At 36.0% G+C, this 15,304-nt stretch overlaps 1 protein-coding gene across 2 annotated transcripts in view; it reads right to left on the reverse strand.

Annotated features, from left to right (window-relative positions):
- ARHGAP18 (Rho GTPase activating protein 18) overlaps positions 1–15,304 on the reverse strand; it is a 183,268-nt gene that overhangs the window by 37,160 nt on the left and 130,804 nt on the right. For both annotated transcript variants that reach the window (XM_008568712.1, XM_008568711.1), the window contains exons 5-7: positions 14,384–14,559; positions 5,400–5,565; positions 3,189–3,280 (exon numbers count right to left, since the gene is read on the reverse strand). In XM_008568712.1, the coding sequence (XP_008566934.1) occupies positions 3,189–3,280; positions 5,400–5,565; positions 14,384–14,559 (434 nt within the window). The remainder of the gene's footprint in view (positions 1–3,188; positions 3,281–5,399; positions 5,566–14,383; positions 14,560–15,304) is intronic.

Consider the following 15,304-nt stretch of genomic DNA (forward strand, 5'->3'; position numbering starts at 1 on the left):
TCAGGAGCAAAGCATGACATCATAAATTAGGTCCTCTGACCTTTGTCTAGATGTTCTGAAACCAGATATATTGTAGTGTGTGGACAAAGGAAGACATGGCAATTTCTCTTTAATGACCTCACCTCTTCTATACCTGGATTAGATTATGGCCAAAGAACACACTGATATTAAGGAAGTCAGGTAAGAATTTTGCAAAGAGTACACTTAAAATTCTCCTAAGGATTCATTATTAGCTGAAAAGAGAAGCATCTTTGACCAGTCAAAACAGTACATGATTTTTTTAAAAATTCAAGGCGAACATTTTCCAAGACCACATTTACACAAGTTACATTCGATAAAAACCTACAGCAAAAAATTCTATATAAATTATTTTAGATTAAATGGGCATTATTCAATAAAGTATTTAAAACCATATTTATCAACTATTCAATGTGTAGCAAATTTTCATTTCATTGTTTAAAATGCTTCCATGTCCTATTAACAAAAGATAAAATTACATTTGCTGCTGGAGCAAATTAGTTTTTAACAGAATATACCCTTCACTTTCATTAAATACACAGAAAAAAATTGATTATAACTTTTAAATAACTGAGTGAGAGTAATTTCTGTATTTTTATATTTGAGTCCTTTTTATTATTCACTAAACCTGAATACCAGTGTCCAAGAGCTTTATGTATATCTATACTGTCTGAAAGAATGCCATGTGTTTTCCCATATTTCTTACTCTGAAAATAACATTTTTAGCTACCACATTAAAACATAAATAAGGAATACTTTACAGCTTTCCTTTTATTTTCAAGACTTAAAATACAAATGGAGAATAACTATATTAATCTATGTATTTTAATTATGCTGTTTTAGTAATTTATTTTATAAAACATGTTCTCTAACTTATCAGTGATTTTCATAGCATTTCTCAAAATACATACTGTATATTTATGTGAAATGAAAAATGAAATGAAAATGAAATCAGACTTTTTTGACACAAAGTATGTCTGATTTGGCTGATTAGTCTGACAGTGAGAACCCTGGATTTGTTAAGTAGGTTAAAGGTAGACTTTTTCCATAGGTTAAAATTAGCAATATTTCTATTTCCCCAACCCTTTTTGAGAATATGATTTACACAATGTGCCTCTGAGCAAAAACAAATAACAGATACAATTCATAAATATTAGATAAGCTTTGTTAGTGCCCTTTTTGAGTTTATTTCCTCAAAAATAGAAGTGTAATCCTCTAAAGAATAGTAATGAATCTTTTTGCAAATAAGTGGTTTCTGATTCTTTCCTTCTGACAAAATTAAGGGAAGACCTAATTGAATTGTCAGCCGATAAATCAAAAATATTTTGCATGATAGAACACTGTGATTTTGCTTCTAACTCAGAGGGGATGCAAATGGATGAATGCTATCTACAAGTAAACGCTATACTCCTCTTTATTTTTCATATGAACAAAAAAATCTTGAGGGCTGTTATTCAAAATTTCAAACTGGTAGGTAGCCAGAGTCTCCAGAATGTTAAAGAGCCCCCAAATGTGAAATTACTAGATAAGAAAACAATTTCAAGAGAAAATGACCATGGGAGATTTTTCTTAAGGGACTGGATAAAATTCTTAGCCTGGTCAGGAGACACCACTGAAACTTCATAGGAACCAAAACTTCCCTAGTGTGGTGGTGAATTTTGTGTCAACTTGGTGAGGCAATAGTGTCCAGTTGCTCAGTCAAATACCTGTCTAGATGAAGTAGTGACAGTATTTTTTTTTTTAAGATTTAATTAACATTTAAATTAGTAGACTTTGAATAAGGCAGATTACTCTTGTAATGTGGTGGGCTTCATTCAATCAGTTGAAGGCCTAAAAGCAGAGACTGGGGTTTCCCAAAGAAAAAGCAATTCTGCCTCAAGACTGCAACACAGGAACCCTGCCTGAGTTTCCAGCCTGCAGATTTTGGACTTAAGACTGTAGCATCAACTCTTATCTGAGTTTCCGACCTGCTGGCCAGCCCCTACAACTGTGTGAGCCAATTCCTTAAAATAAATCTCTCCATCTCTCTCTACATATATTTTTATTGGTTCTATTTCTCTGGAGAACCTTGACTAATACACCAGAAGAGGATGCTGCTGATCCCTGCTAAGTACAGCCATCTGTACATAGTAACTCACACCTTTTATTGACATTTGAAGAATTTGAATATGTAGCCTGTATTTGTTAGCCTTTTACTGTTAATCACAGGTAGTATTGACAACTATCCACACAGATACAGGTTCTACAAACAGTGGCTGGCAGAGGACAATCAGCAGGATAAACTGTGTAGAACACAGATCACCAGGACAAAAAATGAGATACAAATTTGGATGTAATGGTAGACATGAGGGATAAAGGCACCAAAGCTTAGTGTATAAGGCAGGGAAATGACTGGTTTGGAATAAGAGTAGAATAGTGCCAAATAAATTGAGATTTAGTATTGGGTGAGTTTGTTGAGCTAATCAAATGCAAATCAATTTCTGCTGTCCTCAGAAATTTCAGAAACTATGATATGCCCAGGATGCTGCAAAGAATATGTAGCTTGGACAGTCCACACTAATGTGACCTACCTTACATAGTATGCATTCCCTAGCTTTTATCAGATCTAATCTGTATTTCTGAACAATCATGGCTCAGAGGTTGGACTGAAATTTTTATATTGCCACAGATAATACCCTGATGAATAATGGGCGTTGACTACACAAGTGACTTGATAGTTTAGCAATCATTTTCTAATTCTACTTTATGGTTTCTTTGCCCACTTTGAAAGTAAGCACTGGTAAATTAAATTGGACATCCTCACTGTAAATATGAAAGCCTGGGAAATACATACAGATATGAAATATTCATGAGGATTCAATTCCCTAGAAATTTATAAGCAGTTCCCAATCCTATGTATTACAGAATTGAAATCTCAATTATACAAAGCCAGCTAAAATAAGACAGGAAAATGACACCAGGTAATCACAGTTACAGTAATAACACAGAAAGCATCACCATGAAATAAAAATGATGAGACCTTGAAACAAATTTGCTCCCTGAATAGAAAATCAAAGTACAAAATCAAAGAGCATATCAATTGGAAAACTACATTATAATAGTATGAATGCAAAGGCCCACTATTAGCTCAAGTATGTTCTCTCTAGGCTGACCAGTTCATGTCTTCTTACCTTTTGAAAGATCAAGGGTATTCGAGTTCCAGGTACTTTCTTCTGATCTTGTTCTAACAATACTGTCAGTGGAACACAAAAAAGACCAGAATCTGCAACAAGAAAACAAAATTCTTCACTTCCATCAATTTATAAAATATTAATACAAAAATTAAAACATAAGATTTCTGACATTGTCATTCAAGCAGACAACTATTTATTGAGCACCTATTAAGTGAATGACACTATCTAGCCATTAGGTATACACAGGCCAATAGGAAAATCCTGGCCCTGCCTTATAAAGCAATCTAGCAGAGAGTGAAAACTAAATAAATGATTACAAATAATCACTGAAATAATTGGAAAAGTGTAAACTGCTATACAGAGTACTGTGAGAACACACAAAATATTCAAATTATTTGTTACATGTAATCAAATAAAAAGTTCTGACTTAAAAAAAAATCACTCATCTTTTCCACACTAAATTGACATTTAACATTTTACAATACAGCAAAATATAAAAACTTGCTTTTTGAGAAATCAGCCAACGTTATGACCTTGTTCTATAAATGTTTTTCTTTAGAAAATATAGCAGATACTTAGCACTCTTAAAGTTAAATTTGTAGTTCTATATATCTGGGAACAGCTACAGAAAAAATGACAGGTATTAATTTTTCTAAATTAAAATCAGATGCCTTGAGTCTGGTATGAGCAGGGCTTCTTCACAGCTTCTCCACCCCACCCCATCACTGAGAGGATAATTACCACAGAAGTGATAACTTTTTCCTTTATGACACACATCATCAGGGGAAATAAAAATCATCTGTGAACATGAAAAAGGGAATTACCTTGTGGTATGAGGACAAACATTGGACACTGTGACACTTAATCGAGATGCCATTCAAAAGAAGGCCAGTAACCTAGTAAATAACTTTTCAGTATGGGAATTAAGAGAAGATGTAATCCTCAAGAATGCCAAGAAAAATACCTTGGATAAGATGCACAGATATTTTTAAAAGATGGAAAAAAAATTCTACTCTTTTAATAGTGGTAGGCTTAGTAAGAACAACTTAATATTTCTCTGCTAGGATGCAATTCTAAAACATAACAAAAAATAAAACCCTCTTTAAGCCACTTTAAAAATCTTGGGCACTGAGTCCCAGCTATTTAAATTATATTTCTACTTTATATTTGAAGGAGCTTTTGTGATGAGCTTCTAAAAAAGTATCCGAAGTCTTCATTATCCATAAGACTTACAGAAAACTAGAAGCACCATTTAACTCAAAATTTACCATTTCAGGCCTCAAGCTAAAACGCTCAAAGGAACTGAACACAGAATGAGGTCTTCTGGGGCCCAGCATGACAGAAGACCTGAGGGAAGGTACACTTCAGCCCTACAGAGAAATTGCCTCTAAGACTTAAATCACGTGAATACTTGTCTCTTCTAATGTTACCATAGCAACTCAACACTCATTCTTCGTTTCTCTATAGGAGATACCTTTAAGGTTAAAGAAGCGGACAGAGATTCCTAAACAGTAAAGCTTTGTCAATAGAGGATCATCTGGATTTCCAGACCAATAAAATCTTGGAGAAACAAAAATTGAGGAGGCGTCTGTTCTCTATCATACTATAAAAAACAAATTCTGTTTATGTAATGGGTAGAGCACCTGCTTACAAAAGAAAAACTACACATATCCATGATGAATGCTATCTAGTGTGTCACAATGACATTATTTGCTTAATAAAGAAAAGAATGTTTTTACAAAATAGTTAAAAATAAAATGTAAATGAACAAAAGAACAGAGATACTAACTACCTTATATATTTGCTGTCCAATGAATAAGCAAAAGCAATCATTTTGGACCAACCATCTTAAAAGTCAATTTTCAAGATCCAGTTTTGGAAATAAGTAAGTATGTGTACCAAATGTATGTTCTTAAGTATATAGTTTTCAAAGGAGAAAGTACCAGTCAAGATTCCTTGATTCAGAATTTCCTTCTATGGATATTAAGTTACTTAATTTTACCTCTGTTTTCTATAGTTTAGGACACAGTGTATTTTTTATCAAGTTACAAAATTTTTGAAGGCAATGTTTCAGAATCAGAGCTTTACATGTTTTTAAGAGTTGGTTTATTTTGTAGGTGGCCCCCACTCCCAAGAATACTGCTAAAAGGCCAAGTCCATCTTTGCTACTTTAGAAGTAAATCCAACTGTTTTTCATTTCAAGATTACCTTTTGTTTTGACTTTCACAGCTTTTTGTTGTTTCAATTCAATACCCAACACATCATAGAGGGCAGTCAGCTCAATTAGAGCTAAATGGCAAACCTTCTTCATGTCCTGGGGTGCAAGGTCACCAATCCTTGTGGTGCCCGTTTTGTCTTTTGGCAATCTGAAATGCTAAAATAAATACCATTAATATTGTAAAAGTTTACAGTATCTACCCCCTTTGTAATGCAAGAATAAAAGCTGTAACTGTACAAAGTAATTATACTCAGAATAAGTGACAACAAAAGCCAGGGTAGAATTCCTCCTGTCAGAATGAAGAGTGATCCAGTCTATCATGATGACCCCCAAAGCTGTGGGGGGAGTCCAATAGTCAATATCCGAAGTCTGATAGACAAGGAACCGAGACCGTGTCCTGGGGGTACTACTGCCAGGGGCTCAAAGGATAAATAAGACAGGGATCCTAAAGGAGAAAAAGACTTCTGGTTATCCGATCTTCAAGAACCAAGGATGGTTACAAGTCAAACACAAACCATGAGGAGGGAAGTGGGAGGAAAAGTGGAAGAGGAGGAAGATGACACGAGGATAACAAACAGGAAGAAGAGAAAAAGGAATGGTAGCCATGAGTGTGCACTTAGAATGTGCAAGGTACCCTTTACATACATCATGTATCTTTTAATTGTCCTAAAAAATAAGCAAGATTAGTACAGAAAAGCTATATAGCATTGAGGTGCGGGCAGGGAGGCAGAGAAGAAACTAAACATGGACTTAGAGCCAGAATGCCTACCAGTCACCTAGCTACCTACTAGCTGTGTGGCTTCTGGCAATTGGTTATCCTTTCTTTCTGTAAGATGGGTGGAGAGGGAGGGAGATGAAGAGATCAAAGAAAAGGAGAAAAGAGGTCACCTAATTCAGAGGGCTGCTGTGATGTCTGAATGCCCAGCACTTCTGAGGTATTTTTATATGGTTACTATAATTATTACTTTTACCACTGAATAAACTGAGATGATTAGAGATATTACCCAGGATCAGGGGCAAATAAAGTGATGTGTTTGTTGTTTTTTGCCTTTCTCAAATATCATCTCCTGCCTATTCAGCCTCTTTTTAAAATTAAACACATTAAATAAGAAAACCAACCACAAGGTTAAAAACACAAATTTCTCTAGCATATTTAATACAAATTACAGTCTCACTGTGTTTACTGACTGCTAAAACAATGATTATTCTCTACTAGTATGATAAAAATCAAGATTATATCTTTTGGGTTTACCCTTGACTTCATTTAATTACCAAGGATGTTCAAATGATCCCCTTTTATTCCCTTTGCTGATTTTTGCACCCTATCATTAACACTTCATGGTCTGAACACCAGTGCAAGAGACACATGCCCTAAAGCAGCAGTTCTCAAAGTGTAGACAGGGGACCCTTGGGGCTACCCAATACACTCTCAAGAAGTCCAAGTCACAACTTTTCAAATAATTAATACGAAAACATTATTTTGCCCTTTCCACTCCCATTCTCTTATGAGTGGACAATGGAGTTTTCTGGATGAAAATGACATGTGCTATTTCTTGCAACAGACTGAATGCAAAAGTAGATGTGAGAAGCCAGCTGACTTCTATTAAAGACAAACATTAGGGACTTGCTAAAATTAAAACCATGCCACATTTCTTAATTTTTTGTTTTAGAAAATATAGGTATTTTCCTTTTTTTTTCTCTCTCTCTAATTTTGACAGCTAGTGGGTACAGGGAACCAAACCCTTGACCTTGGTGTTATAACACCAGGCTCTAACCAAGTGAGCAAACCAGCCAGCCCCATTTTCTTTTTTTTTTTTTTTTTTCTTTTTTTGTCTTTTTTCGTGACCGGCAACGGATCGCAACCCTCAGTGTCGCGCCCGTACCGGGCCGGGACCGGGCCGGGACCGGCCACGGGATCGCAACCCTCGGTGTTGCTCCCGCCCCTCGCTCAGCCAGTGAGTGGCCGGTCTATATGTGGGATCTGAACCCTCGGCGGGAGCGCCACCGCGCTTCCCAATCGGCGCACTATAGCAGTGCGCCACCGGGCCAGCCCCCATTTTCTATTTTGTATAAAAGATACTTAACTATAATACTGATACTTTAAATGGATTAATATTTTTTCAATTTCTCAATTTTAATTTCTGATATGGCAAGTAACTTTAGATATAGCCCACATAAGCAAAAGCTTTTTGAGATCCTCAATAATTTTTAAGAGCATAGAGGAGTGGTGAGACCAAAATGTTTGAGTTGCTCTCCTAGTGCAATTCCTAAAACCTACAACTTTCAACAACTGAGCAGCTAATTCTTTTCAAGCAAATTCAGCTCCAAGAGATAGCCTTCTAAGTCCACTATAAGAGAAAAAGTGTCTTTCTTCACATTGTGTAATACAATTTTTTCCTGTGAGAATATTAAATAAAACAGCTATAGATATCATTAAAGATGGAGCCTAGTGCACTTCCAGCATTGATGCGAATGACCTCCCTGCTACAGCGCACAGGCGTGGGGAATGTGAAGCCAGACAGTAGGTGGAAAGTCCTGTCTCCATCATTACTAGCTATGAGACCTTTCACAAATAATATCCCTTTCTGTGCCTCAGCCTCTTCATTTGTAAAATGGGAATAACAACAGAATCTACCTTATCAGGTTGTGGTGAGGATCAAATAGCATATAACTAGTGCACAAAAAGTATAAAGGATTATTACTATATTTTTTACAGAGCTTTTAAAATCATTTCAACATTTCATGGTTTCCCTTTTCCCCCTAAATATTATAGCAAAGTAAGGAAAAAAATAAGGATAATAACCATATTTGATCAATGGTTTCTCATTATATTCTGAAAAAAATCCTAATAAGGTAACAATTATTATGGCATATTCTAGATGGGAAAACTGGGGCTCAGTAAAGATACTTAAACATGGCCACATAGCGGTGACATAATAAGGATGTAAACTGAGATCTTCTAAACACTAAGTTCAGTAGCCATTTTGTTCTACTCCATTCCCCTGCCCCACACCCACCAGAGCAGGTAGGAAGAAATCTAGACTGACAGGTATTGATGTGGGACTGTGAGCCCCTCAAGGAGAGGGGCTACGTCTTCACCTCTGTAATCGTGTACCATAAGCCTGGCACACTACAGGTGCTCTATCACAGTGCACTGAATGAATGAAGAACAGGGAGAAAAACAGAATCAAGCCTAGTAAAGTCAAGGGCCACTGGCCTGATATTCTGATTCCCAGTGATTTGTACTGAGCTTTACTTTTAAAATCACATAAAACTTGCATTCTCTGGGCCGGCCCGGTGGCGCACTGCTACAGTGCGCCGCTTGGGAGCGCGGTGGCGCTCCCGCCAAGGGTTCGGATCCCACATACAGACCGGTTCCCGCTCACTGGCTGAACGAGGTGCGGGCGCAGCACTGAGGGTTGCGATCCCGTTGCCGGTCCCGGTCCGGTACGGGAGCGACATTGAGGGTTGCGATCCGTTGCCGGACACGAAAAAAGACAAAAAGGAAAAAAAAAAAAAACTTGCCATTTTCTCATGCTTGGCCCTATATTTCTGCTAATTGTTTTATTTTCTGAACCAACCACATTTACCAACCACTTAAAAAAAAAAAGCCCTATTTCATTAAAATCAGTTGCTTTTGTTCTAATAAGCCAAACATATGTAATACAATTATTTAAAGCATTACACAGGGTAAATGTTTAGAGAAACCTGAAATATTATTAATTCAAACATTTGATTTACCTAGCAATATATATCACGAGCTTCTTTATTTATTTATTTATTTAAATACTGTGCTTAATGAAGTAGTTCTTTATCTTAATGTTTAATTCATAGCAGCAGCTTTAAATATTTATGACGTTTCCTGTCGTTTTTGTTTAGTTAATAGACTAGATGGTTCAGTTCATTGGCTAAAAGAACGCAGTGGAATTTCAGCAAGAGAAAAGCTCTTTAGCTTTTAGGAATGTGTTTAAAGGATGAAATAAAAATTTTCAAAAAATATAAGGTCACCGGTTCCCATGTGTTACTATAAATTAACTAGATAGCTCTCCCTGACTATGCTCCTCTTCTGTAGGACTTGCAGTATGACAGGGCCCCTAGGCACTTCATCAGTAATGATGAACTTGACTTTTTTACTAATCAAATTGCTCCAGCTTCAACACAGAAAGCAAGAGAAAAGCTTCAAAGGCTCAGTCACTGAAGTCAAGCTTCAGAGTGCCACGTTATCTATGTAACTTGTTTCCTTATATGAAAAATAGGAAATAATAGCTAGCTCATAGAGATCATTTAATAAATAAATGAAATAGTTACAGAGGATAATTTCTGCGATATACAGTATACACAATAAGTAGCTGCTAAATTTTCAAACTAAAGCACATTAAAGGTTATAAAACTTGAGCTCCAAATTTAAGAGAAGAAATTTGAATCCACTGTGAGAGATCATAAAGAATAAACAAAAACTGCTCAATGTTGTAAGAAAAAGGAAGTGAATATAAAATGAGGTCAACAGAGAACAATGTCATACATAAAGCCTAGCACTTATTTACAGAAGCAGAGGAGCATGGAGTAGAAATGGAACCTAAAGTTTTTATCTGCTTAGATACCTGCCTCAGAGTGGTGAATATCAATATTCACTTCATCAACCATGTTAAGGAATTGTAGAAACTTTACAATATGTCCATGCCTTCTAGAAGACAGATGGATAAAAATAATAATGATTGTATAGATGAATAGTTATATACATGCATGAACAAACACATGAATAGACTGATAACAACAGGGGTGAGTTCATATATTTTATCTAATGTTTAAGCTCTCAATCAGGAAAGACAACAGGAAAGGTATATATTGATTGAGCTAGCCTCTGAAGGATAGATCAAGGTTTCCTTGACAAATACGGAACAACAGATGGATGAAAATGGAGAGGTCATTTTTCAAACTTGGGACACGACGTGGACAAAATCAAGAAGGTAGGTGAGCATAGGTTAGTTTGTTAAACAGAATAAAATGGCAGAGGAAGTTTTGTTTTGTTTTGAAACCTCTCAACTGTAGATTATATTTTATTCCATTGTTTGAGTCAACAGCTTAAAAGTCAACAACATCTTAATTTTGTTTAATTAGATTGTACTATCTTTCAATTTAAAAGCTTTCCATCTTTTGAGATGAAGACTGTCACTTGGAAAACATGCTTTTCCTAAGGATAGTCTGGGAAAGTGGATCATCACTTTAGTCCAAATTTTGCATGCTCCTTTACTTTTCTCACTGGGTAGAAACACAGATTCTTAAAAATATATGTGAAAGCTTGAAAACAACCCAGATGTCCATCATTACTGGACTGGTTGATTAAATCATGACACATTCTTATGAGAGAGTACAGTGTATCCATAAAATGGAATGAGAAATATTTCTCTATACCACTATGATATGATCTCCAGAACATACTAAGTCAAAAAAAAAAAAAAATCAAGTTGGAGGAAAGTGTATAGCGGGCTACCTTTTATCTAAGAACAGAAGGATAAACCATCACATTAAAATAAGAAGTTTCCCTCTAAGAGGAGGGATTGAAGAGAGTGGTAGCTGAAGGATAGACGTTAGACTTTTAATACACTTCATTAGATTTGACTTTTGGACCATATAAATATTTTATACACTTGTACAACAAAATTTTGAAAAAGCAATCTCTAAAAATTGAAAATAAAATTAAGCAAATTAGCCCAAGCGGGTATGCAATTGGTGACTTAACCATATTGAAAATAACCATTCTAACCAATACAAAGCACAATCATTTTAGTGTATAAAATACCTGTTGGGATATTTCCCCAAAACACAAAAAAAGAAGAAAAAAAAGTTTAAACCTTTTTTTAGTGATCATATTGTTGACAATAGTGTTAGCATTGTTATTCTAAGAATGCTATGCATTAATGCAGGATAAAGCAAACAAGTAAATTACATGATATTCTAAACACATCATCTGCCATTTATGAGAACCACAATTCTCAGCATAGAAGGAAGATACAGATGTACCTGTCCTTTGAAAAGGCTTGAAGGCAATAACCAATCAAGAGAAATGAACACTCCTAGTGTCCTGATCATAGTCACAAAAGTGTATTTCTACTAAATGGAACCAGGGTTTCTTGCACAAACAGACAATTCTAGGTCTAGAACAGAAAATATAACAGATAAGCCTATGAAATTTTGTGTAGGGTTACATGCAATGTTTAAATTCATGAATTGATATGCTATTTTTTACAAAAGAAACAAAGAAAAACATTAAGTGGTGACTGGTAAAAGATGCTAGGTGCTATGGGTTGATGTCCCCCCCCCCAAAAGACAGTGCAAAGAGGGTAGGAAATCCTATTATGGTAATTGAAAGCTGGAGCCTTGAAGAGGTGGTTGTAGGACCATGCCATAGTGAACAGATTAATAATGGTGGTCAGGAGCGTGGTTCTAAAGGCTTTAAAAGAAGAGCACATGAGAAGTTCTTTCTCTCTGCTCTGCCCTTTTCTGCCACGTGAGACCCCTGGGGCACTGTCACCACCACCAAGACCCTCACCAGATGTGTTCCCTAGACTTTGGACTTCCCAGCCTCTGAAACTGCAAGCAATAAACTTTGTTTTCTTTATCAATTACTCAGTTCCAGGTATTTTGTTATAAGCAAAAGAAATGGAATAACACATTAGGGACCCACAAAATTTTGAAAACTGGTATATAAAAGGAAAAAGTACCTTTTGAGGAAGATTTTTTTAAAAGAAATATCCAAATTAGTAAATGAAAAAGAACATATTAGAACATCATCATTTTTATTTATTTTATTTATTTATTTTTTTTTTTTTTTAATTTTATTTTTTTTTTTTTTGTCTTTTTTCCGTGTCCGGCAACGGATCGCAACCCTCAGTGTCGCCCCTGCACCGGACCGGGACCGGCAACGGGATCGCAACCCTCGGCGTTGCCCCCGCGCCTCGCTCAGCCAGTGAGCGGGAACCGGTCTGTATGTGGGATCCGAACCCTCGGCGGGAGCGCCGCCGCACTTCCCAAGCGGCGCACTAGCGCAGTGCGCCACCGGGCCGGCCCAGAACATCATCATTTTGCAACCATTTGGTAAACGAATGGATCCAGGTATTTAGCAGCAGTAGCAAAAACTAATTTCACAAAAGAGTCTCCAGATAGAGAACACATGATTACATATCTGAAGGAGCCTTGAAAAAGAAAAAACACTGAACCTGAATCTGTTCAATCTAAAGTCAACCAACGTGTAAGAAACATAAGAACACGTTAAACTACAGCATGGGGACGGAACTAGTCAGAGGGGGAAATTCTCTACAATTTAATAACCAGGTTTCTCCAACAAATAAATTGAGAGGAGGGAGGGAGGGACAGGTATGAAAGAAGAGAGAGAAAAGAGAAGAAGGAAGGGAAACTAGTGAGATGGAGGGAGGAAGAAGAGGGGAGAGAGAAAGAGAAAGAGAGAGAGAGAAATGGAGGGGGAGATTGAAAGAGTCTCAAAAGACATATCAACCAAGTGCAATACATGGACCTTATTGGGATCCTGACTTGAACAAATTGTAGAAGATCATGAAATCTGCAATATGAAATTTGAACACTGACTAGATACATGAAATTAAAAATTGCCAGCTTTTTTAGGTATAACAATGACAATATGGATTACATGTTTTTAAAAATTCCCTCTTTATCTTTTAGAAATACAAATATTTATAAATGACAAAATATAATTCAGAGATAAGTCAAAATAATACAGAATAGGGAACTGGATGGGGGTTTGGAAAGGTCAGTATTGGTCATGGGTTAATGAATTGTTGGGGGCGAGTCACAAGTACTTGGGAGTTCATTATACTATTCTTTTTAACTCATATATGTGGAATTTTGCATAATACATAAATAAATGTACTTTTAAAAAATATAACACATTCAGTAGCAATGAGAACACTCAGTACACAGAGCTTGATTTTTAAATGCAATTTGCTGTTGAAAGGAACCAAAGCTTTTTGAAGACACGGATGCTTTCAAGTCTGCAGGGAGAAAAATCACAAGGTGAGCCTGGAACATGGTGTGCTAGAAAGCAAAGAAGCAATTATTATGGAATACTGCCAGCCAATAAATGTAGTAGGAATAACAGAATTAAAAAATAACCATTTCTCAAACACCATTTTAATTACTGCTTCAGGCAAGGTTATAAATGGATGGTGATATCACTGGGCAGTAGGTTATTACTGACAAATAGGATATTCACCCAGTCTCAAGGATCACAAATTAGTATTAACTGCACATAGGAAAGGTATCTTTACAAGGGGGAGATCTAGTGGCCATCTCCTTAGCCAAATTGGTAATCAAACTTCCATCACCCAATAAAGGGATAATCTGACACCATACACTTCTCCTGATTATACAATCATAGGCATAAACATTATCTATGCAGTAGTTTGGACAAAAATGAATCCAGTCATAAGGAAAGAATTAGACAAAATCAGAAAATGTATTCAGGCTCTTCAGAAATACTAAAGAAAGGAAAAGCAGGGGACTGATCTAGAGTCAAGGAAATGAAAAAAGATATGACAACAAATGTGACATTGTTTGAATCCCAAATGGGCGTGGAGAAGGGAGAAGTCATAAAGAACAGTATTGCAGCAATTGGGGAAATTTTAATATGACTGTCTATTAACTCTAATTATCCCTTTATTTTTCAATTTCTTAAGTATTTTAACTGTGTTTTATTTTGTATGCCCTTGATAAGTTCAAAAAAATATGAGTGTATATCAGATAGCAAAACATACATACAGAGAGATGTAGAAAGAGAAAAAGAAAGGTTATAAAATGTTAGTAACTGTTGAATCAATCGAGGAAGGCTGTATGGTGCTTCCTATATATTCTTTCAACTTTTCTGTGGATTCTAAATTTTTTAAATAAAAAGCTGATAAAAAATATTATTATATTAGTAACATCTGAACAGTGTACTACATACAGTTGATGAGGCATTGTCGCCTTTGCCCTTCTGGGTCCTATCCTTGCAGCTCTCTTTCTGGTTGACTGCTTGCTCAGCAAATGATACCTCCAGGTTGATGTCTGTTTCAGAGGCAGGTGCTTCCTCAGGCATAGGTAGGATCAGTTCCTTTTCACCGACAGGGCTAGATGCCTGGTCTGGGGGGATAAAAGACCCGATTCTTATGCTTTGTTTATGTCCTTTTTTTTTTTTTTTTTTAACTTCTAATGCATTAACTACATTAAAAACCTTTGGAAAGAGTACTACTGTTTTCTCTAGGCAATAATTAACTGTATTTTAATAGGAAAAGGTATATTCTTGGAATCTTATCAATGGTGTATGGAAACAGGTTCAGGAGAAGGCAGTGATTAGAAATCCACAGTTCAATTGTGGAATCTTTCCTTGAGAATACAATTCTCCAATTCCAAAGCATTGCTGGAAGATATCAAACTCTTAATGAAAAACCTAACAAAATTTTAGCACATTTAACTGTTGTTTTATACTACTCTAAGGAATTAAAATCAAAAAAAGGGAGGCAGGTGATTAGTTGTAATCTCTTGTAGAACCATTTAATTTCCTCATAGTGGATCAGATTCCTGGAATAAACCTCTTCCACACCCTGCATTTCCTTCTTGAAATGTTACTTACCTATCACAGTAAAAATTCCAAAACAAGAGTTAATGCCAAAAAATTATCACTATGGGAGTCAGGTCTGGAGGTGCCTGGTACAGGAACCATTAAGTTTTGCACCTGTTTATACCAAAGAGTATAAAAGTTTCTACAACTATGAACACTAGTCAAATAATTTTCAGATATTTACATCAATATTTCAAGGGTATTGGAAGTTTAACCATGTTTTTGGCTTTTTTGGTTTGTTTGTTGTTAATCCTTCAGGAAGAAATT

Source organism: Galeopterus variegatus, unplaced genomic scaffold (assembly GCF_000696425.1).
Source record: "Galeopterus variegatus unplaced genomic scaffold, G_variegatus-3.0.2 Scaffold434, whole genome shotgun sequence".
Classification (NCBI taxonomy): Eukaryota; Metazoa; Chordata; class Mammalia; order Dermoptera; family Cynocephalidae; genus Galeopterus; species Galeopterus variegatus.